This window comes from Lipophrys pholis (assembly GCF_963383615.2).
Source record: "Lipophrys pholis genome assembly, chromosome: 11".
NCBI classification, from domain to species: Eukaryota; Metazoa; Chordata; class Actinopteri; order Blenniiformes; family Blenniidae; genus Lipophrys; species Lipophrys pholis.
In genome coordinates this window covers 19,806,278-19,828,893 of record NC_137631.1, presented here as the reverse complement: position 1 = coordinate 19,828,893, position 22,616 = coordinate 19,806,278, and the positions used below count along the sequence as shown (strand labels likewise).

Sequence of the window (22,616 nt, the reverse complement as noted above, 5' to 3'; positions counted from 1 at the left end):
AGGATAAATATAAGCGTCACGACTGTAGCGTTACGGCAGCAAGATAGCATCAGCCACCTCCAAACTGCCACGTTACAAGACCCAGACAGGTGGATCACTGTATATCATCTTTTGCATCATTTGCATTTCTGTGTACATTTCCAATGTGCACCCGGAAGGAAACAAAAGACTTGTTTGTTATGCCATCAACTAGAGTTACATGGCTCGTCAACACGAGAAACTGCAGTGACGTGTCCCAGTGTTGTTATGCAGGATATCTGCACTTCTAAAATATTTAATTTACAATTGTTGAAACATGCGATTGGCAATTGCTTCTCCGTCGCTCTGTAAAATAGGTACGTGAGGTACATTATGGTTTAAACGAGGCCTTCTTCTTGTTGTGTTGAGTTCAGCGTAAACATGCTGATATGTTGTCAAGTTCAGTATCATTATCCGAAGGCTAATATTGCAGCGGGACGGCTTTTGTTTCATTTCTTTGGTGTTGAATGAAAAACGGTGTATTTTCCTTCTTCTCATTGTTTCCTGTGTGTAGACCTCTAAAAGAAAATGCAGACTTCATAAGCATGCTTTTCCATTTTTAACCAAAGTGTTCAACCTGCAGACTCAAATCTGTAAGTACAATTTGTTACAGTTGTTAATGGCCCCAAATACCTCAAGCCACTCATGTTTCCTGCTTTTAAAGCTTAAATGAAGCCATAATAACAGCAATTACATTGATGCGATGACAAATAAATCCCTGAATATCCTTTGAGTCATATCTGCGCGGGTATTCTGCTATCATTTCTCAATATGTGGCTTATGCTCAATTGAGGAAAGAGCTCACCTGATTCCTCCACTGCAGGCAGGAGGAGACACTCATGGATGCACGTGCAGCTTTTCCTCCTGTGTTTTACATGCCTGCTTCACAGCTTGACATCGATCCCTCTTGCCAATGTGGGAGTGTCTCTGAAGGAATAAGGCAGAGTTACAGCTCTCAGCCTGGAATGCTGCCCCACTTGGCAGTTCACTCCAAGAATCTCAACCCTGTAACCCCCGGACTCATTTTGGAAGCAATTTCTCCTTCATTCTGCTTCATTTGACTAATTCAGAAAGCTGATCCAAAATTAATTACCCTTTTTCTGTTGAAAATAATTGTCCTAGTTTAACATTTGGAGAGAGAGAGAGAGAGAGGGGGAAAGATAGAGAGAGAGAGAGAGAGAGAGAGAGAGGGGGAAAGAGAGAGAGAGAGAGAGGCTGGTGAGTTGCATTGTGGGAGATGTCGGATTTCAGCTTGACCCAGATTTAAACTCCAGCCTCCAGCACATCAGTTTTCACCATTATCAGACTAAAGAGCTCCAGTGATCATTAAGCTTCCAAAATGATAAACACAAATAAACAAAAAGAAAGAGGATTTATGACTTTTAGTCCCTATGCTAGGGCTTAAAATCATTATCTATTAGATTTCTTTTATTTTTACTGGTCAAATTCCTCATTTATTAAAATGAATGTACCGTTTTAATAAATGTGAATTAAAAGAGTCATTATAAAAAAAACGATATTGCGTGCTGAGCGGAGATTTTGATCAAAACTAATCCAGTGTTTGAGCATTTTGGTGGAATACCTTGTCTTATAGTTACCAACCTTTTCCACTTGAAGACGACCCACTGTCTATTTTTCCATTTTCATACCAAAGAATGACAGTGAAGCCAAACTCTGATGGACGTTTCCAATCTCTCCAACATCGATGGAACAGCGGCCTTCAAAAAAAAAAAAAGAAAAAAAAGAAAAGAAAATCCACTTCTGTTCCAGGTTCTTATCGTGAGTCTTTTCTTTGATATGTGCAAATCTTAATTTCGATGTCAGAGCAGGCAAAATCTTGGGTCTTCCATGATCTCCTGTGTGTCCCGGTGGTGTTCCGTACATACACTACTAATGTGCTATTGTGTTCAAATAAACCTGGAACTGTTTGAAAGACGGACATCAGTGTTTATGGTGTAAAGCATTACAGCCATATTGGATGCTAATTAGTAAAAGTCCTTCCAACTCATCATACGCTTCCCTCGTAGAAATAAATCAAACAGCCCAAACTGTTTTGTTGTGCATGTTATTCTTGTAAAATAACTTAAAACACTACCATTCAAAAATATTTCTTAGCCTAAAAATGTCCTTTCTCCTGGTTTTTCTTGACAGGAAAAACAAACACAAAAAAAAATAACACAGACACACCATGTTTGTAACAATAAACTATTTTTTTTTCTCCATATTTACATCTGTACCTAATGTGCAAATTAATAATTTAAAGTAGTGTAAAACTCTTAAAGGAATACAAAATCATATCTTACAGTCCTAACATGGTGAGAGTCCATGAACTAGTCACATAGAAACAAGGAGGAGCAACACTGCAGTGTGTACAGGAGAGGAGAGAGACAGAAGCAAACTGAGGGAGCAGTGGACATCCTTGGCCAGGACACACTTAGTTAAGGACAGCATGGTACATTATCCAAGCATCACCAGAACAAACAGCAACACAAACACTGCGTCTTTACAGTAGTCATGTCGAATGAGCAGAAAGCACTTGGAGGCCCGGGGTCGTGAAAAAAAACCCCACTGATTGGTTAAAGCACTGATGATCACAAAGGCTTGAGGTGCTCGTAGCAGCAGGTGCTTCTTTTAACGGCCTCTAGATATGGAAGAAGAACAATCTCACACTGGACCGGTGACACATCTATACTGCAGGTCACCACGTAGTGCTAATAGCATGATTGCACGTTGTGTGTGTGTGTGTGTGTGTATATGTGTGTGTGTGTATGTGTGTGTGTGTGCATGGGGGGTGGGGGGGGTGGAGACACGTAATAATAACACTTCAGACGAATACACATCGGCCTGTTCTCTCTACCCACAGTTCCTCTCATCTAACACATTTAACCGAGTAGAGAAGTTTAGAACAGGCAACTCAGAGAAACACACCATAAACACTGCATATTTGAGAAGCGATTCATCCTATGCACATCGTTTGGTGTTTGGCACAAAAAAAAAAAAGAAAACAATTTGCAAATTTGGATTTTTTTTCTTTTCTTTTCTTTTTCTTTTTTTTTTTTTTAAAGAAGCCAGTTTGGCAGTGCTTGTGGACTTTTAGAAGGTCGACTACGGGCAAAAAAATGTGAAAACGTCTTCTTACACAATATTTGAAGTCCAATTCTGACAGAGGGGACACTTTGCACCCCAGTAAGAACAAAGGTACACTTAAACAAATGAGTTTTACATTTCATCCTAATCCCAAGATTACAATCTAGAATGTTTGCACATTTAAATTCCTGTAGTTCAAATTTGTTTACAAAAGCACACTGTGACAATCGTTTACAATTTACAAGACACTGTTAACCTACAGTAACTATATTATTGGTGCATAGACAAAATTGGGAGAGGGTGTAGCAAAAATCACCAATTTATTGCTTTAAAGTCTAATATTAATCCCCCGTTCAATTTCTTTTGATTGCAAAACAACTACAAATTTCCAACAGAGATTTTGAAGAACCGAGCAGAGGTATTGCATTCAAATGGATTAAAAGAGCTAAAATGTTCCTTCCTGACGAGACGCAAGTCTTTTGTACTTTGAAAAATAAAGAACTTTCCTTCACACACAGAAAGTTACATCACGGTGAGATGACTTTTACTCTAAAACAAGTAAAAGACTAAATTCAATGAGACAGAAGTAACACAAAAATAACAATATCTGGCCAAAGCTGCTCACTGTTTCACGTTCTGCTTCCCCCATCATAAAGGAATAATCTTTACTAACAAGGGAAGGGCGACACGAATACACGAGCATTCTTCAAAAAATAGGAAAAATGTTTGCCATCATGTAATTCTAAACGCAGAGTGCAGATGGTGTCGTTCCCCTCCAGTCTCCTGCTGCCTTGTTGACTAGTGGCTGAAGCAGCGGTGATGGCTATACAGGCCTCTGCACTTTGCTCTCCCTCTCCCTGCGCTTCAGCTCCTCTCTGTAGCAGTAGGAACAGTAGTTGTCTGTCTCCGGCCTGCCGTAGAAGGAGCAGTTCTCCCTCTTGCAGCGGCGCTGCTGAAAGCAGTACAAAGGGCTTCCAGAGCTCCGCCCTTTGGTTTTGTCTTGGTTGAGCCAGGTGTGAGACGAGTTGTCCTCATCAGCAAACTCTAGGCAGTCCTGAATGTCTCCCGCGTCGAATCCATTGGTGTAGGTGTGGGACTTGTGTTCTCCGGGCATGTTGTAGGACAGGGTCTCTATGGTGTTAACAGTGCGGACCCCCGACAGACGAGCGGGGCTGTAACTCTGGGACGAGAGTGTGCGGTTCTGCTGGGGGTAGGTGGCGCATGTCTTTAGCGTGCCCACCACGGGCTTATAGGGGTCATCCTGGAAGATGGAGGATTGCATGTTGACATCTTGTAAGTGAATCACACTGTGCCTCTGGATGGGCGGCGTATGGCTGTAGTGGGCAGACACAGGAACGGGCCCGGGTCGCTTAGCACCAATACTGGGGGAGGAGTAAGGCGCGGGGGGTGGGGCTGGATGAGGGACGTGATGCGGGGCTGTCGGCGGCGTGAGAGGAGGGACGGGGACGGAGACGAGAGGAGCCGCGGGAGTGGGACTGTTCCTGCCCTGCACTTTGAGACCCAGCGGAGGCTGTGAGTTGCTGAAGGAGTGCGTGTGGTGGGGCAGGACGGGAGAGCAGCTCTCGGGGGGCGAGCTGTCGGATCTCTCCCTCTGGAAGACGCTCTCATGCTCGGGCTTCTTCAGGGCCGCCTCGTTGGAGGCGGGGGGCTTCTTCTCGGCTTCCTTCCTCTTCTGCTCCTGCTCCTGGCTGAAGCGCTCCTGGGCGTTGGTCAAGTAGTAGCTGATCATCTCCTCGTGGAACTGGTGTCGATGGCTGGTGAGCAGGAGGCCTGCGAAAATGAACTTGCGCTCGCCCTGCATGGCAGCCCGCAGGATATTGAGGCTGAGCTTGACATCAGTGCTGTACTTCCAGTTTTCCAGACTCTTGTCCCCTGAGACCCTCCCTGCACTGTCCAGTCTCTCGGTGGGGGAGGAGCTGGAGGGTCTGTCTGTCGGGGACGGACTCGTGGCCTTCTCAGATGAAGTGGAGCTGGCTGACTGTCCCGAATCCTCTTTGCCTCCCTTGGTTGTCTTAGACTCCTTCTTCTTTGTTTTTTCCCCTCCGTTCTCTCCGTTTCGACCTGAGCCAGAGTTAGATTTGTTCATTTTACCGTGCACGAGACCACCCAGGCCTCCCATGTTCTTCTTCAGCTTGATTCCCAACGTCTTGCTGAAGCTACCCAGTTTGTTGGCTACCGAATCAGCCCTGCTCTTGTCTTTGTCTTTGCGCTGCTTGTCTTTGTCCTTCTCCTTGTTGGGCTTGCCGGTGTTCACGTTGGAGTTGCTGCCAACGGACTCGCGGTCAGAGTCCATGGACTCAGCTAGAGACTGGACATCCTCTCCTGCAGAGGCTGTGGGAGACTCTGGCTGAGCCAGGGGAGCCTGTACACAGACACACACAATAAAATCACAAGATGTAGTGAAGCATTTTCACTGAGTGACCAACATACGATTCTACAACCGAGGCCACAATCCCCAAACATACAGCCACTGTCACCATAGAACTATCTTTAGTTTAAAGAAGAACAGCGGATCCACTGAGGGTCTATCTCAAAAGGGTTAAATCTATCTGGAGATACTGGGGGAGAGGGGGAGATTTCGTCAAAGCAACTGAATCAGGTCAACTGGACTTGTCTTAGAACAGAAGAGCATGAACTCATGAAGACACTTGGACACGTCTTCCAAGACATACGCCTCCTGGCAGATCAAATCAGACTACGGATAGACAGACTTCATCAAGCTTGTTATTTCCACAGTCTATGATTTGTTCAGCAAGATGTCTGGACACTGAATTTGGTTTAGATGTCAAGTGATTTAAAGCATCTCTATTTATTCCAGACGAACAGGCAAAAATGTATTGATAAACAACTTCATTGCACGTTTCTGATGATTCATAACCACAACAAATATAGATTCCTGAGCTTATTGCGGCCTGACAGTGAATAAATCTGATTGATTGGACTCTGGAGTTTCCAGTGCATCTGCAAACGGGATTTAGTGGCTCTTTAGTGGTAAATGAACCATGACAAACAAGAGGCACATGTGCGAGAAGAAGTTACCCTTGTTTCAGATGGAATTCGGATCCATGTTACATTCATGTAGTTGTGCAGCAGGTTGAGTTTGGCCTCCAGAGACAAGATGAGACTGCAAAAACAAGAAGGAAGAGTTAAACAACAAGTAGGTTTCAGTTTCGTGTGTAAAAAACAGGCCGACTGTAACTCCTCCACAAGTTACTGAACCTATCCTAACCTCTACATGAAACACTTCCTGCGACGTATTGATTGATCGGTGCAATGCAGACGTGGTGTTGGTGAATGCTTTGGAGCTTCTCTTCAGTGCATATTTGCATTGTTCCTACTGCAGCTTGTTCAAGGATAAACTCTCCCCCTGACTAGCAGGAATGTGAAACAGAAACCCTTACATAAACTCTTTGCTGAACTCAGAGAGGGAGTTGCTGCTTTAGTGGAGCCATTCCCGGGAAACCCTACCAATGAGTGACGTGGCTCACAATTTGTTCTCTCTCTCCGCACACTTTGAAGTGACCTGAACCCGGAGCCCATAATCAGAGTTAAATCCCCCACATGTAGCTTTGTGGGTGGACCAACAGAACGGCCTTGGCTTGCACATTTTAACCCTCCTGCCCTTGGCGTGGCTGCTTTCGCTGTCAGTGCCTCTGTGGGCTTTGTTGATAAGCATCATCCGGCGATATGCTATACGGGACTTACTTGGCGAGCTTGGTATTATCGTTGTCATCCCTCCCCCACTCCCAGTCCCTGCCAGGATCCACGGCAAAATGGAGCGCCAGCAGCTTGTGCTCCGAGTCAGTCAGGGGGATAACAGCTGGAGGAGATGAGATTATCAGAACATTAGTTTGGTAAAGCTTTACCACCGGAGACAACATTGCATGCCACCGTTTCTCTGAGGGCATCATGATGTCAGAGGCTGAAGGGACACACTAGAATCATATAATGCCATGTTAATTATTCGGGATGTCTGTCAGTGCAGGGAAAAGTATACTAGGAGTGTATTTGATCCGTCATTCATATTTCAGGCTGAGAAGTGACCGTGACCAGTCAGTGTCGCTCACACTGACTCATCCAGACAAAGAAGGGCCTCGGTCGATCTCATCTGTGTAGTCTGCTGCAAAGATCGCTTTATACTTTTTCCATGAGAATGAAATGAAAGTAGAAATCTGACTTTTTTTTACAACTTTGGGTTTAAAAAGATTTAGCATTTGACCCATGTTTAATATGTGGGGAGGAATTAATGATCAATGTTGACAAATCACGGTGATAAAATGTCACCAGCTCTCAATTGTAGTTAATACATTTCTTAAATTCAGGCATGAATTACATTTGGTCCACAGAAATAAGACTCCATAGAGTTTCCCTCATTTTGGTGTATGGTCGAAAAAGGTTGCGGATCCCTGTTTTAGACCAAAATGAAGAAGGTAGTATTTCATGGCTTAAGAACAAAAGTTGCTCTCTGAACATCTGCAACTGTATGAAAAATGATCCATTCATGTCTGACGGAGAGAGAGAGAGAGAGAGAGAGCGAGAGAGAGAGAGAGAGAGAGAGAGAGAGAAAGAGAGAGAGAGAGGGAGAGGGAGAGAGAGAGAGAGAGAGAGAGAGAGAGAGAGAGAGAGGGAGAGAGAGAGAGAGAGAGAGAGAGAGAGCGAGCTGCAAAAAAACTCACAAGGAAGTGAGCAGTTCTAAAGCTGATCAGGCCTGCGCGCTACAACACACTATAGTAATATACTACGATCAAACGCAGCAGTAAGAGCAGGAGTGCTGAAATGATTTCATTCATCCCCCTCTGATATGATCAGCTGCGCACAAGCAGGAAGAGGTTCTCAGCACTAATCACGTGGCACAGAACATAAAACAGACACCTACCGAGGCATCCTCTTGCGGTCCGTGTGTGTGTGTGTGTGTGTGTGCACACAATGAAGGCGTGTACGTGTTTCTGAGCGAGAGCGTGGGCGCCGTTTAAAACAACAGTATATGGAGGACTTGCTAGACCTTGCTGGCCCACGTAGCAGCTCTCTCCTCAGGCTACCTCGTGTGGAGGCTGTTATCCACATGACACAGGCGAGAGGCAGGCTGTTCGGGCTGAGGACATTCCAGCCTTCGCCGTCAGACCCAGATGGAAGACACAGTCTCCTCCATGGCTCATCACTTCTTCCACTGCCAACGGGCCGCTCTGCTCCGTGGGCTTGGTGGATACGAGCAGCCGCGACCCCTCCTGTGCCCCCGATCACACTACAGGTCAAATCCTCACTCTGTCCCTCTTAGGTCTCTTTTTTTAGTTCATCCTCTTCACACGTTCACTGTCAAAATCACATGTGTACTCGAATGCGGTCGCTTCTATAGAAGAGTTACTCGGAAAAAGAACAGATATTGTTCTGACACATGAGCTGAGCTGTCAGCACTGTGTGGGTCAGTTTAAAAACTGGTTCAGCTGTAGTTACATCATTGATATGGGAATGGATCAAGTTGTGGTGGAAATTTGTTATTTTGGTCTGTTTAAATGAATAACGTATTTTCATGTGAGGAGGCTCCACTGGACATGCAACTGCAACAGGGATACGATTTATCTGCCGTGAGGCTCAACCCGATATATCGTCTGTTTTCGAAGAATGAACTATTGATGTAATCTGTCACTTTCTGATACCTTACTGGTCAAAAAGACAGACAGAACAAACACCCTGCTGTGAAGATATAGTCCCTTGTGAATTTTGCCTACGGTATAAGTGACATACTGTATGTCCTCAGCTGGTGGAATTTCTTCAGTGTCTAATAAATTTGAGTTGTCTCTGGGTAACCTTGAACCTTGTTGTCTCACCGAGTCTGAGGACCCCCACAATCCTTAGCTGGAAGCTGGTACATAAGATGGATGGATGTAAATTCAGCTAGTCTAGAAACGTGTTTTCGTATGCCAAATGAGCCTTCCCTGTGCTGCACAATTACGATGCATGTTCCACCAGCTACCAAATAAAGTGCATGACTAACACGCCTGCAGCCCAGCAGTCACGCAGTAACAAGAGCACATGGCATGGCGGCACTGCAAACCAGGAGGGGGAGAAAAAATGGCCTTTCTCAAAGAGGGTCTTTCCTAGAACGCTGCTGCCCAGAAAAAATCTGTCATAATCACAAACACACGCACGCACACACACAGTCAGAAGACAGTGCTCCAGCTCCCACTCGGTTCTCACTGGGGTCATGCAGCAGGCAGCAGAGGTCTTTGAGGTGCCGTCCTGGCTCCCACGATGCAGCTGTCCCTGTTTCTCTCCATTCCAAAGTCCTGTGTGTGCTGTTGTTCCCGCTTGGGCCGGGTCCAGATTCAGAGTTTCATCACTGCCAAGCGAGCTCTGGGGGACTAAAGTGTGCTGTAACGTATTTACTATCCCTGTTGGCAGCCTTGTTTTGTTGTCCTTGAATGACCGATTCTCATTGCTTGAACACGGATGACATCATAGCCCTCCGCGGTATGCAAGCTGTGTACTCAGCAACATAGCTTCTGCCCCGTCTCCGCTCAGTTTGGAAATTGATTCGAGGGGGACACAGATGGAGAGAAGAGGGGAGAACATGGGTGTAACCTGTGAGGAAACAGCTGGTGGAAGCAGGGTAGATAGATTTTCTAAGCATTCGTACATCTGACCCGGGCTAATATAAACATCTCTGTCTTCGTGGTTATAAATGAGAGCTTATGTGATGGCTTGTGTCATGAGAGCAGAATATAATTAGCGTCTCCTTTTTCTCCCACTCTTCTCAAAAGGACAAAGACACTTCCCCCAAGGTTCGTCTCACAGCAGAGAAGAACAAAGCCAATGTGAACTCTGCCTTGACACTCAAGAACAATTTGTACTTTCTGGAAAATACACAAATTTGAATTCCTGACTTTGGTCACTGCGCACAGCTGCAGATTTAAAGGAGCCAGTTCACCAGAGTAAACAGCAGTCATGCATATAAAATAGACAGAGCTTTTTTACTTCACATTTTAACAGCAAATCATGGTGGCAATTACAAGTATATCACATCCGAAATAACCACAACAAATATAGTCCTGATGCGGACTGCCGTATTGGTTCAATTACACCGACTGCATGGCGAGGCATACATGGGCTGCATTTAAAAGATAGAGACGCCAAACCTGACAAGAACTGGATGGTTCCACCACACTGTCATGTAGGTGGTCTTTGTGTAAAAGGGGCCCATTTACTCCATTCAGATGGGTGTTAGAGACTTGATGATGGGATGCCAAAGAAAACCTGGAAGTGTTTTGGTATTAGGGCCGGAGCTTGAAATAGCTCCAGCGTTTTCCAAAGGGTCAGTTCCTCACTCATACATTGCCCGGCCACAGGCACACAAACAGGCTGATGAAAGACAGTCAGCTGCATCCACCGAGGAGCTAGTCATTATCACACAGCAGGTGAGCAGCGGTAGGCTGACAGAAAACAAACACATGTGCACGAGGCGGCTTCACCTGACTACTGTACTCAGCCTTTATGAGGGATGAATTCAAAAGAAAGTTGAAATTAGAAACGTTTTGAACCTAACCCCTGGCTTCGGTCACCCCCTCCCAAGTGCTTTTTCACCTACTACCAGACGGGCAATAGAAGTAGTAGCAGCCTGATCTTCCCGTGTGATTTAGAGTCAGGTTACAAAGGAAGGACTCTACTATATGCTTCCACGCAGAGGCTTGAAGAAAGAGCCAGTATTCTAAGGCAGCCACTGACACCTGAACACACACACACACACAAGGCTGACAGCCCCTCAGATGCTCTTCGCTGTGCTGGAGGAAACTGAGAGGAAGCGTCCACCTGAGACGTGCACACAGTGGCCTGACTGTCAGCGGCGAGAGGGGTTGGTTCGTTGGGGCCACTGCCCATATGTGGCGATGCGGCGAGGGCTTAGGGGCCGGCAGGAGCGACTCTGCGCTAATTGGCAGTGGAAGATTAGGTCTGTCAGTCTGACTCTCTGCCTGTACGTCTGGCATACGTTCAGAGATATGAGCCAGCAAAGCAACACAGCACCGCTCCATGAAATCCACAAAGTAGATGAAAATGCACCCAGACACCCGGTTCGAATGATATCAGACAGAGGCACTGAATTATACATCAATATGTGTGCAGATGTAGAAAATCCTAATCAGAGCAGCCCAGATTCATATCAGTGCTGTGCAACACGAGCCCGCACAAGACATACAAATGCACCAAGTTAGGCATACAAGTGTTTTCATAACATCTCGGGAAGAAAGCGACTGCAGACAAAACTCGTTCTGATCCTATCACAGGACACAGTGTACCAGGATGAAAAAAGTACAGCCATGCAGTGGTGGTGTGGTGTGAGAAAAAGCTGCGGTGGGTTCTGTGGACATATGCACCATCTGGTGGACATGAGGAGAACGACCTCTGCTACACTAAAACTAATACAGGATAGTTATGGGCTGTGTCTTTTCTGAGCTGCAGGGGCATTTAAGGACAAGGCTTGAGGGTGCAGACAGTAGGGGAGTAATCACGTCTGTGTACTGGTTTGACATGGTTATACCCAGACTTAATAAATAGGTTGGTGTTTATAGACTGAGAATAGGACCTTACATATTCAGAAAAGTGCAAGAAAGAGAGGAAGACAGAAAAGAGGAAGGCAAAGAGGAAGAAAGAAGCTGCTTGCGTGAATGTTTCTGTATTTCCGAGTGAGAAACAAAGACAAGGTTGGCTGGCTGCCCACGCAAATGACAAGTGAGTTCCACCCACTGAGCCAGATACAGATGAGTGCAGCAACTACTAAGACGAGTTGTCAAGGAGATCCACTCTATTTGTCAATTAAAGGAACTCCGAGTGACGAATACTCTGACCTCAAGAGTAAGCAATGCATCCGGAGTGGGAACGGCATGGCATCTGAAGGGGTAAAAAGAAGACAAAAAACAAGGAGTTGCCCAGCATAGCGGAAAGTCTGCGCAGGCACGCCACAACATAACGCAATCAATATGCTTTGTGGAGCGCCACATCGCACATTCCTGTCTGAGAGCCAGACGCATGGCCGACTAATTTCAACGCAGTAATTTCATATGAGAACTGTACAAGAACAGGAGAGAAATATTTGGTCGACCGTACATCAGAAGGGGCACACTGTTCACTTCCCTCCATGTCGGCCACTCCCTGGTTCCTGCTTCCAACTGGCCTGTTTTAATAATGGATCACAGGTAATTAGACGGCTGTCTCATACATTATTCACCCTCAGCAGGACAGGCGGACCACTCGCTTCCATTCCACAATCTAAAAATCAAGTTAAAAGCAAACACTGCCGCTATATTGCTTATACCAGCATCTGAACATTTTGGTTTTAATTGAGAGGAGGTCGAGCAGAGTTTCTTTTTTTTTCTGCACAGATTTCGACATCAAGATGCTTTTTTTATCTATTAGGTTATGCAATGGAGTCACGTGATGCTGGACATTTGCTTACCTTGCTCTCGCTGCTGGTCTCTCTGCTCCATAGACACCAGTGCAGAGAAATGGGCTTGATCGTAGGCCAGGACCAGAGGGGAGCAGTGACAGCGGCTGGGAGGTACCTCCAGGGGCAGGTAGAGTCCACCAAATGGGATGGGAGCGAACGCTGAAATTCAGTCACAGCCATGCCTTTAGTTTTAGCCAACTGTTTATCTTCCTGTCCTTTGTAAGACCACACGGGGAGTCTACCTTCTCCTCCTGAGTCTCTGAGCATCGTGTCAGCCACCACTACAATTGGCCTGCGTAACACGTGGGCCAGCACGAACACATGGAACTCCTCCAGACTCTCGTAGACCGGATCCTCTGAGTTGTCCACCCTGAAAGACATCCACACAACACAGAAGCAAAAAACATGACTTTTTTAAGCAATGTTCTGAAACGTTTCAAGTGATCCAAAACATTCACAACCATGTCCATACAATCTGTGTGACTGAGTAATCAAAATCTTCATCGCTGTGCTGAACAGACAAGATAACATGTTCGAGGCTGAGATGAAGTGGTTAGCACTCCTCACAGCAGTAATATCCAAAAGTCCAGTTTGGGGGCATTTTTGTGTGAAGTTTGCATGTTCTTGTTGTTTTCTCACAGTACTGTGATTTCTCTTCAGAGTAAAAACAAAAACAAAACCAGGAGGCCAACTCATGAGTATGAACCTGCGTGTTTCTTTGTCACTCTCTATCCTGTGATGGCGAGCTGTCCGGGCTGTACTTTGCCGTTACCCAAAATCAGCTGGGAAAAACTCCAGCTTCCCTCAAGCTGGACAAAGCAGCATAGAACTGTGATTCTCAACTGGTGACCAAAAAGTGGGTCGCTGACCTGTTTCCAGTAGGTCACTGGCCTCTGCCCAGGCACTACGGTCATAATCAATGTTGTGTTGTCTGATCACACTTCTTAATAGTAGAATAATAAAAGTAGTAAGTATGTTTGTTTACATATGCAAATTAAGCACGGGGCAACATGGATATGATGCAGAATATGTTACGTTAATTATAATATGTTGAAGACAAAAGTGTGTCTTGAGCAGCGAGGTTTTGACACGTACAAAATTGACGCTATCTAAACTGAAGCGGTATGTGAAATTTTGAAACTACAGTAGACATAAATATATTTCAGATTTATGCATGAAAACACAATTGAGTCTGTTAAAAAAAAAAAAAAAAGCCTGAAGTTAGTGTAAATGAGAGTTTTGGTTTTAACTAAGATGCACCTAATTGATCATAAAAGGGAATTTTTCCCTCTTTTAGTCCCCATTTGCTTTGCAAAAAATGTGTCTAGTTTATGTTGAGACACTGTAAAACTCTGTTCAATTTTATCAGGTCCAAACTACACCCTATTGGAATTCAATGAACTTTAAATATTAGCTATTTTTCTCGATTTGGGTTGCGGCTTGTCATAAAGAGGTGATGGTGGGTCCCAAAGACAGATCAGGTGTACTGTAAGTATAGGAGATAGATGAATAAATTAAGTGATAATGACCCCCCAAAAAATGTAAGTTTTGCAGCCCTGTACAATCATATTCCTGAACAGCCAAATCATTTTGGTCAGTTTACACAATGTCCATCTTTTCTTACATGCATTTGAATGACAGAAAGCAGGAGAGAGAGAGAGAGAGAGAGAGAGAGAGAGAGAGAGAGAGAGAGAGAGAGAGAGAAGCTCTCAAGGATGCAACCACCAGGGAACCCAAGGATGTACAACAATTAAGTTGTCAGCCACACAAACAGCCACACTGCCAAATTCACTCTAATAAAGAGCCTCTTAATATGTGAATCCCAATCATCCTATTTAGAGGCTCATCTCACACTAGGCCCATCAAACAACCCTAAACTGATTACTGTATTCCAGTCAAACTTGATGAGAGGTTAAAGCTGCAGACTAAATGAGTAAATTATTCTCTCCAAAGGTGAATTTCCAGTGACGGAAGGCCGCTGCGTGCTGAGATGAGTCTGCACTGGGAACAATGCAGACACATTGTGCTGCTTTCCGACGTTCCCATCGCCTGTATCAATGTTCTTACGTGTATATGTAGTTCTGACTGTGAGCACAGACAATTACGGTTAGATTAACTGACATTTTATTTCACCGACGAGCATTTCAACCCAAGGAAACACCTCGACGAGACTTCCTGTTCACGAGTTGTTTTTATTCCATTCGACGAGCAGCTGTACATACGAGTAGGTATGTGTGTGTATTTCAGTAGACATGGAAACAAAGACAAACCGCAAGCTTTCTCTGCATGGGTGGAGGAAATCAGAGGTAGAGTTCCAATCTACCTCTGTCGTCTGAGATAAACCCACGCTTACGCTTATTTATGCAACTTGCTGCAGCTGAAAGTAAACCGCAGCTCTGGGGAGGCCGCTTCAGCAGAAAGGATTTATACTGACGGATATCAGCCAGTAGATGGCAGAGTTAACTTCAACAGTGTTATCAAATCCAGGCAGCCGAGTGGAAAAGCAACGGTACAAGTGGGTTCGGCGAGTTTCCCCGACTAAACTGATCTTGGAGAGAAGGTCAGTTCAGTTTTAATGACGAGCTTCAGCCTCCCAGGAAATGAAACACAGCAGGAGCCATGTGATGTGCCACGTGGGATGAAAACTGCACAACTCCCTACGGTTGATCCACTTCATCCTACACAATGATTGCAGAGCAACTATCCGATGAACCCGTTCAGACACGTTGCATCTTGCTACTACTACTTGACAGATATGTTCAGACTGTACATACTAGTGGAGACCCTTAGATCAGGAGAATTACACCAGGTAACAGCACCAACAGATGCAAACAAAGGGAGCCAGCTTCCAGTTACTACGCTGCCCTTTAAGGGAATAAACTTGCTTATAGACTTATAAGGTTGAATTGGGTTTTTTATGTCTTGTTTGACTTTTCAGAATGTTTTAGCTTTAAAAATTCTTGGGTCGTTAAAAATTAAGAGATTCGCTATGTATCATCCATCTTTTATGCTGATTTATAAAACCGAGCTCAAAGCAGGGGAGAGAGAATCACACATGCAGATTAACTCTGGTTATTTAAAGACACTGATTCACCAAATACAGGTAGAAGGAGAGAGCCCTCGGACAAGTGGACTGTACAAATTTGACACAGAAATGCCCTCAAGCCCGACAAGGACTCAAACCAGGGACACTGTTGCGATGAGGAGAGCGTGCTTACCACTATACCACTGTGCAGCCCCTGCGCTCATTAAGTCATAGTTATTATCCACTTTGTCAACGTCTATCAGGTTCTTCTCGCAGCCCCAAGCCGAAGATTAGATAAAGTTCTTTGAACACTTCTCTTTGCTCCTGACTCACACTTTTTAAACTTTTTCAGATCAAAGTTTGTGTTTTATTCAGGGCATCGGTGGTGGCCTAGAGGACGGGAAAGGGAGATTGTAACTAGAATTTTGTTGTCACTGCTGACGGCTTCATGGTGCTCGTGATGCATCAGGGAAGGTATCGGAGGCCACTTGAGGCCAAATCAAACATATGGTCATATGTGAAGGAGCAGCCGTGATGCATTGATTGTGTATTATTATTCTTTTTATTTTTTTGAATGGCCTTGCCATATAAAGCAAGTTCTACAGATATACTCTCCTTGCCTTCGAAGTTCACTGTGTGTATGCACGTGGCCATTTTTCAGGCGAGATGCATTAATATGAGAGAAGGACCTTACCCTCCGCTGGTGTTCCCGTTTTTGCTGAGGTGAGTGCGAGGCTCACTGGACGCCAACTTCAGCAGCTCGTTCCACTCCCTCTCCCACTCCTCCTCAGTGTACACCAGGCCCGACTGCGCAAACACACACCCCAGAATATATATTCAGATCAACAATGGAGGTGCTATAAATAATCATTTTTGGTATTTGTATCGCAGACAACACGAGTCCTCAAGCTTTCTGTGTTTGCACATACTGATGAATTCTCATGTGGTAATGGATGAAAGACAATGGCGGTGGCCCCTGACCCTCACCAGACTCTAACCGGGCCACCGCGTTACATGAGACACATCTTAGATCACGAGGCCACCAGGACGCCTCGGGTACTTTTAAAACATGAGCATCTGGACTACTTCTTAGTCTGAGCTATCTTTGGTGACACCATTTTTCTAATAGATTTCAAAATACTTTAATCCACCAACACCGAGAGAACGGAGAGGAAGTGCAGAGGATTTAACAGCATTAAGCACTGCTACTAATGCACACATGGTATCATGGAAATACAATTTTCCTTGTAGCAAAAGTCCAAATGTGGGGCTCAGCACGGAATAAAATTGGCACTTATTAACTGAAGTCCTCCTCATATGGATTCATTAATGTGTCACTAGTGAAAGGGGATGTGAGGCGCTTAGGAAGTGCAGTGTGCAAAGACGGACACTCTCCCGACCTCCTTGTTCTGTTGGGTTTGCTGCCACCGCCACCTCCTCTTCAGGGCGTCTCTCTCTGCTCCGCTCTTCATCATGGTGTACAGAGATTTCCTCAGCATCAGGTCTCTGTCATGGAAGCCCCACATCCCTGAGCCACACACAGATGACATATTAGACAAGGCAAACATTGGAAAAAAAACAAAAAAAAAACACGATGTGGTTCAGAGACGACCCCGGCTCTATACCTAAAACTGTCTTTGGTCACTCATCAGATGGCTGTCAGTGCAGATTACATTAACGCTCTGCTAACCCAGCAGTCCTCACACAGGGGAATCTTTTTCAGCACATACCTGAATGTGCAGTCATTGGCTGAGCCCCGCAGCCGACGGTTTCCTGTGATGTATAGGTCAAATACCTCCCTCCTATCCCTTCTTGCTTCTTTAGTTCTCCCTGTCTGTTCTAACTCCATGTTCTGGATTCAGCTGCAGTGAAGCAGCACAGACTGTATCTTTCAGTAGCTTCAGCGGCACCGACTCACACAGGTGTGAGTAAGAAAGCTCAATGTGTATCAAGAGGCCACGAAAAAATTAACATTTGTGTTTGAGTCTTTATTACGTGAATGAACAGTCGGGTGTATGGATGGCTCACCCAAAGAAGCAGCATGCAGAAGGCAATTTCCATCTCCTGTGGTGGCAAGAGGAAGCAGCTTCTTACAGCTGGTGCACATGGTGGACCACCAGTTCAGACGACCTGGAAACAGTAAGGTTAAAAAAAGGGTCTCATTAAGCCACAGGTTCACAGCTGCAACAACAACAACAGAATTAAAGTACATAATAATAAAAAAAAAAAAAAGAAAGAAAAGTTTTTGGTGATTTCACGCAAGAGAAGCCACCACAACAACAGGGATCCAAAATGTAAAAATCCAAACATTTACAGGCTGCTCTCGTCCATAATACAAACTTGTCTACTTTTATGGTGCACTGTAAAAATACTCATGCGTGATTTATTTGACACATATTTTCATTTATAGGTCTCACATTTCTTCTTTTTTTAAATAGTGATTTCATTGTTTCTGTATGGTTATCTATAAGAATCATGTCAATCATCTTTTTATTGTCTGCATGTTTACAGTAAATGAAACCTGCAAGACTGATTAGTTTAAATAAATTGTCTGTGCACGCCATTACGATTGTGTCTGTCTTATGCCAACCACTCCGTATATCTTCCACAACTCTTACAGTGTCTTCAGTTTGTTTTCACAGCCGTGGGCACCGCACGCTGCTTTACTGCAGGCAGCCTCACTACTCTGAGCCTGCATCATTTATTTAGCAAGAGTAAACACAGAGGAGCCGCTCAAAGATTCACCCTGAAGTGTAGATTGATTAGGTTTCAATTTCACATATCCAGTACTGTTTTTGTGGAATTTTGGACTTCCAGGTAGTTTTTATGGTGTTACATCTATGAGCAACGGCTCAACCACCCATAAAAACCAGGCTAATACGGAGATGGTTGTACTTTTACTCCTACTTGCGAGAATAAAGATTTTATAGGAGTGTCTGAGCTATGAAACCCATACTTTGGGGGTACATACAGTTCACGTTAACAGATCTAGGTGGGACGGGTTCTACAATTTCTGTGGTATCGGCGTGGGAAGGCTTCCCGGAGGATTTGAAACTTCACTAACTAGTTTCTCTCCACTAGTTCAGCTGAAATGATCAGCAGGGATATGAATCTGATCTGCTCTCAGTCTCATCCTCTACATCTGTCTGCATCACTGATTTCCCCTCCACCACCGCTTTGTGTGATTTCCCCTTTTCAGCATAATTCAAATGAGGGGAAATACAGGATTGGGTTACATATCTCATAGCCGTAGTACGAGAAGTAATGTCAATTAATGTGACATATCATATTGTCTAGCACTCACCAGCCTGCTCCAGAGCCATCATGGTGGACTGCTCTATCAGATCTCTTTCTATGAAGCTCCTGAAGTCCTCGCTGTAGACGCTGAGGTCTGGCAGCTGGAATGTGTAAATCGGCATCTCAAGAGGGAACTGCTCGCTGGTACAGTCATTAGCCACCTGCAACCGTGCCAGGGAGACGATAGCAGAGCTGGCATGGGAGATACCGCGGGACAGACGCTTCTCTGAAAGGGAGATGGAGGCAGCATTGACCGATTGAGGTGGAGGCAAGCGAGAAAAAAGAAAACGTCTGGCGTCTGCCGCGTTGAGACGGCCACCTTGTGCATTGTCCTCCTGCTTCTGTGCACACGGCCTGTCGATCTTGCTGACATGGGTGGGCGTGTCACGTGTCTCTGGCTGCTTGTAGTAGCGGCCCTCATTAAAGACCTGCGGCAGGTTGGCAGTGTGGACCTGCCTAAGCTCCTCGTAGTCATTCAGAGCAGCACTGAGGTCCCAGTTTTTACCTGCAGGTCACAAGCAAAAAGTAGTTGAAGAATAAAAGTCACAGGTTTTTAAAAAGTGTGCTAAAATGAGAACCTTCTGCCAGAATCTGAGCCACAGTACAATTCCTATTATATCATTATCATAATGGGAAAAGGCTTTTCCAAGACCCTCACATGTTTCTGTTGCAGCATCCCCTGAAGTTCTTTGGGGTCCCTGATGGGAGCTGGGTTTTAAATAAACACCACAAAAGTGGCTCACGAGATGATAAAGAATTTTTAATACTGCATTTTTAAAAAAATATATATTTTAGTAATATGTCCTAAATCAAGAGGATTTACAAATTTTCCACGTTTCATATGCAAAACACCCTGTGCACTACAGTTTAAAGTAAGGAGGACTGCCTCATACTGTACATATGCTGGTCATAGCTGGAAGTGTGAAGAAAAAACAGGGATATAAAGCACAGAAACAGCAGAGCATGCTGCAGATGAGACATTTTTCCTTTAAGAAAACGTGAAAAACAACAGGCAGACGTGGTATGCTGAGTTGAGATAGGGCAAAGCCACTCAGTCAACATGCTGAGTCACTGTAAGAACCAGGATGTTAAGGTTAGATGACAACAAAAAACAAAAGACAGTGGGGGGGACGACAGATGCTTTGACTGACTGACTGACTGACTGACTGACTCTCACACACACACACACACACACACACACACACACACACACACACACACACACACACACACACACACACACACACACACACACACACACACACACACACACACACACACACACACACACACACACACACACACACACACACACACACACACACGTCTCCTGAGGGTGAAAGGTATCCAGCAGAAACCCCCTCAAGGTTTCAGAGCCACAAGTCAATCCTCAGTCTTATTATATCTCAGTGTGACTTCTCATAGTGTCACAGGCAGTATCCAGAAAACTGTTCCTCATTAAACTCACATTAATGCATACATGCTTGTAATCTGAGCACGTTTGTTAGACCAGGTCCAGCACAAGATACCAAGAGGACGTTGTCTTCTTTCACCCCAACGAACTTCTAGACATGATGCTTGTCAACAGAGCAGACATGAAACCTAGCACCACTAATCGCAGTCCTCCTCTCAAGCCAATCAATGCAAAACTGATCCATTATATGGATCTCAGTGGCTTGAGCTACACAGATCCATGAAAGCAACTTAAGGTGCAGCCACTCAACTCCTAATGCACTGTATTTAAATGCTTCAGTGTGGGAAGCCCTGCTTCAGCTCATTCATTTATAATGGCTGTCGTCAGCAAAAACATGATACATTATCACATGATGTGCAGTATGAACATACACTACTGGCCTCCATTACAAGCTGTGTAACTTCACTGAAGCCATCTTCTTAGTAAACCAGGTGAATTGTGTTTAAGGAGTTTGAAAAAATGAAATGCGCTCCCTCTTCTGACTTCCACAACACTGACACTACACTGCTACATGTTTTTCCACTGTCTTGATTGATAGATATTATTCTCATATTAATAACTATTGTGAATCTAAAATGCAGCAACTGAGGTCAAAGCCTAGTCACTGCTGTACATTCAGTACATAAAGTGGCCTCTAGGGGGAAGCATCAGCTCCAGTACCCAGCTTCTACAGACCACAGGGTCACAGAGCAGCTTTTTGATGCATCAGGTCTGGAGAGCAACATCAGAGCACAGCGGCAGGCAGAATAACTGAGACAGGACATCCGGTCTCATGTCTGCTGCCTTGTCTGAGTGCACTGTCTTGTTTGCCGTCTGTCACATATTCCGCTGTGGCTTTGTGCCAGAGGGAGAGAGGGGGAGGGAGAGAGAGAGAGAGAGAGAGAGAGAGAGAGAGAGAGAGAGAGAGAGAGAGAGAGAGAGAGAGAGAGAGAGAGAGAGAGAGAGAGAGAGAGAGAGAGAGAGAGAGAGAGAGAGAGAGAGATGGGGGGGGCGCTCTTTTCTCTTTCTTTTCACAGACTTGACACTGGCTGTGTTTTATTCACTCTGACATAAAGTTTTCCAGGACACACACGCACTGCAAACACTGTATGACAATTTCATCTGTTAATGGAGGTCTGATTGCTGTAGTTCATGTTTCCATTCCTGTAAAGTGGACAAAACTGGAGCTGTATATACGCTTTATTGCCTTATTCATCTGGTGAAAGTAAGTAAAATTACCTGAAAGTGTGCAAATTTCCGATCAACAATTATCAAATCAGATACAAATGACCATCGTATATATATATACAAACACGCACGCACGCACGCTCACACACACGCTCACACACACACACACACACACACACACACACACACACACACACACACACACACACACACACACACACACACACACACACACACACACACACACACACACACACACACACACACACAGTTCCAATGAATGGGCACAATGCTCTCCCTGCAGAGTCCACTCGTAAAGCCGTCACACTGGCCTCTAAATCAGCAAGCTGGCTTTGAGTTGCAGGCCTCTCTCCGTTCCTCCACTTCCTTTGTTTCTATTATTTTCCTTCCTTCTCATTTCCTCTCCTCCTCCTCTGCTCCTCCTTCTTCTCTGCTCACTCGAGTGCGCCCACAGTACAGCTGATCAAAATGGAAATTCACAACTATAGAAGAAAATCAATAAATAAAGCTTACCTTCCAGCAGGTCTCTTGCCAGACCCGGTTCTGCCCCTGTGGACCGAACAAAGTCTGACAGGACCGCGTCCATGTCCAGAGTCATGTGATCATGTGTGTGTGCTGCCCAAGGTGCAGCGGTGGCCTTGGTGGACGCCAGCCTTCACGTTCTCATCTGGGGCAAAATAAATAAATGCATTGATATACTGAGAATATCAACAAGCTGTAGAAATGTTCAGACACACCCATAAAACCTGATGTGACCCCTGTGGAAAACACTCACTGAGCTGCCCCTCTCTCCTGGTTTAATCCCAGCCAGTCGCCTCAGCCTGTACTGATGTGTAATGCTTCACAGAGCCGATAGTTTATAGTACTGAGGGTAGCACTCCACTCCCAGCACTCCTCCCCAGCCCTTGCTAACAGTCATAACATAATGTTCAGCATCACAGATGTAATATCAACAACACACAGCCAGCGGTTATGTCCAGGACACACCTGCCTATCTCCAAAGCCTTTGGCCTGCTGCCCATAATCACAACAACATTGAAATTCTTCCTGCCACTGAGTGTCGACCAGAG

At 45.0% G+C, this 22,616-nt stretch overlaps 1 protein-coding gene across 2 annotated transcripts in view; it reads right to left on the bottom strand.

Annotated features, from left to right (window-relative positions):
• Positions 1–3,078: 3,078 nt before the first annotated feature.
• otud7a (OTU deubiquitinase 7A) overlaps positions 3,079–22,616 on the bottom strand; it is a 41,404-nt gene continuing 21,866 nt past the window's right edge. Inside the window, exons 1-12 of one of the 2 annotated variants that reach the window (XM_080475575.1) lie at positions 22,322–22,413; positions 22,060–22,213; positions 19,204–19,389; positions 18,892–19,110; positions 17,616–17,717; positions 16,988–17,115; positions 16,282–16,394; positions 12,805–12,932; positions 12,572–12,721; positions 6,832–6,946; positions 6,166–6,250; positions 3,079–5,488 (exon numbers count right to left, since the gene is read on the bottom strand). In XM_080475575.1, coding sequence (XP_080331701.1) covers positions 3,929–5,488; positions 6,166–6,250; positions 6,832–6,946; positions 12,572–12,721; positions 12,805–12,932; positions 16,282–16,394; positions 16,988–17,115; positions 17,616–17,717; positions 18,892–19,110; positions 19,204–19,389; positions 22,060–22,144 — 2,871 coding nt within the window. In that variant the 5' untranslated portion in view covers positions 22,145–22,213; positions 22,322–22,413 and the 3' untranslated portion in view covers positions 3,079–3,928. Of the gene's footprint in view, positions 5,489–6,165; positions 6,251–6,831; positions 6,947–12,571; positions 12,722–12,804; positions 12,933–16,281; positions 16,395–16,987; positions 17,116–17,615; positions 17,718–18,891; positions 19,111–19,203; positions 19,390–22,059; positions 22,214–22,321; positions 22,414–22,616 lie in introns of those variants that run through there. The other variant, XM_080475574.1, reaches the window with a different exon arrangement.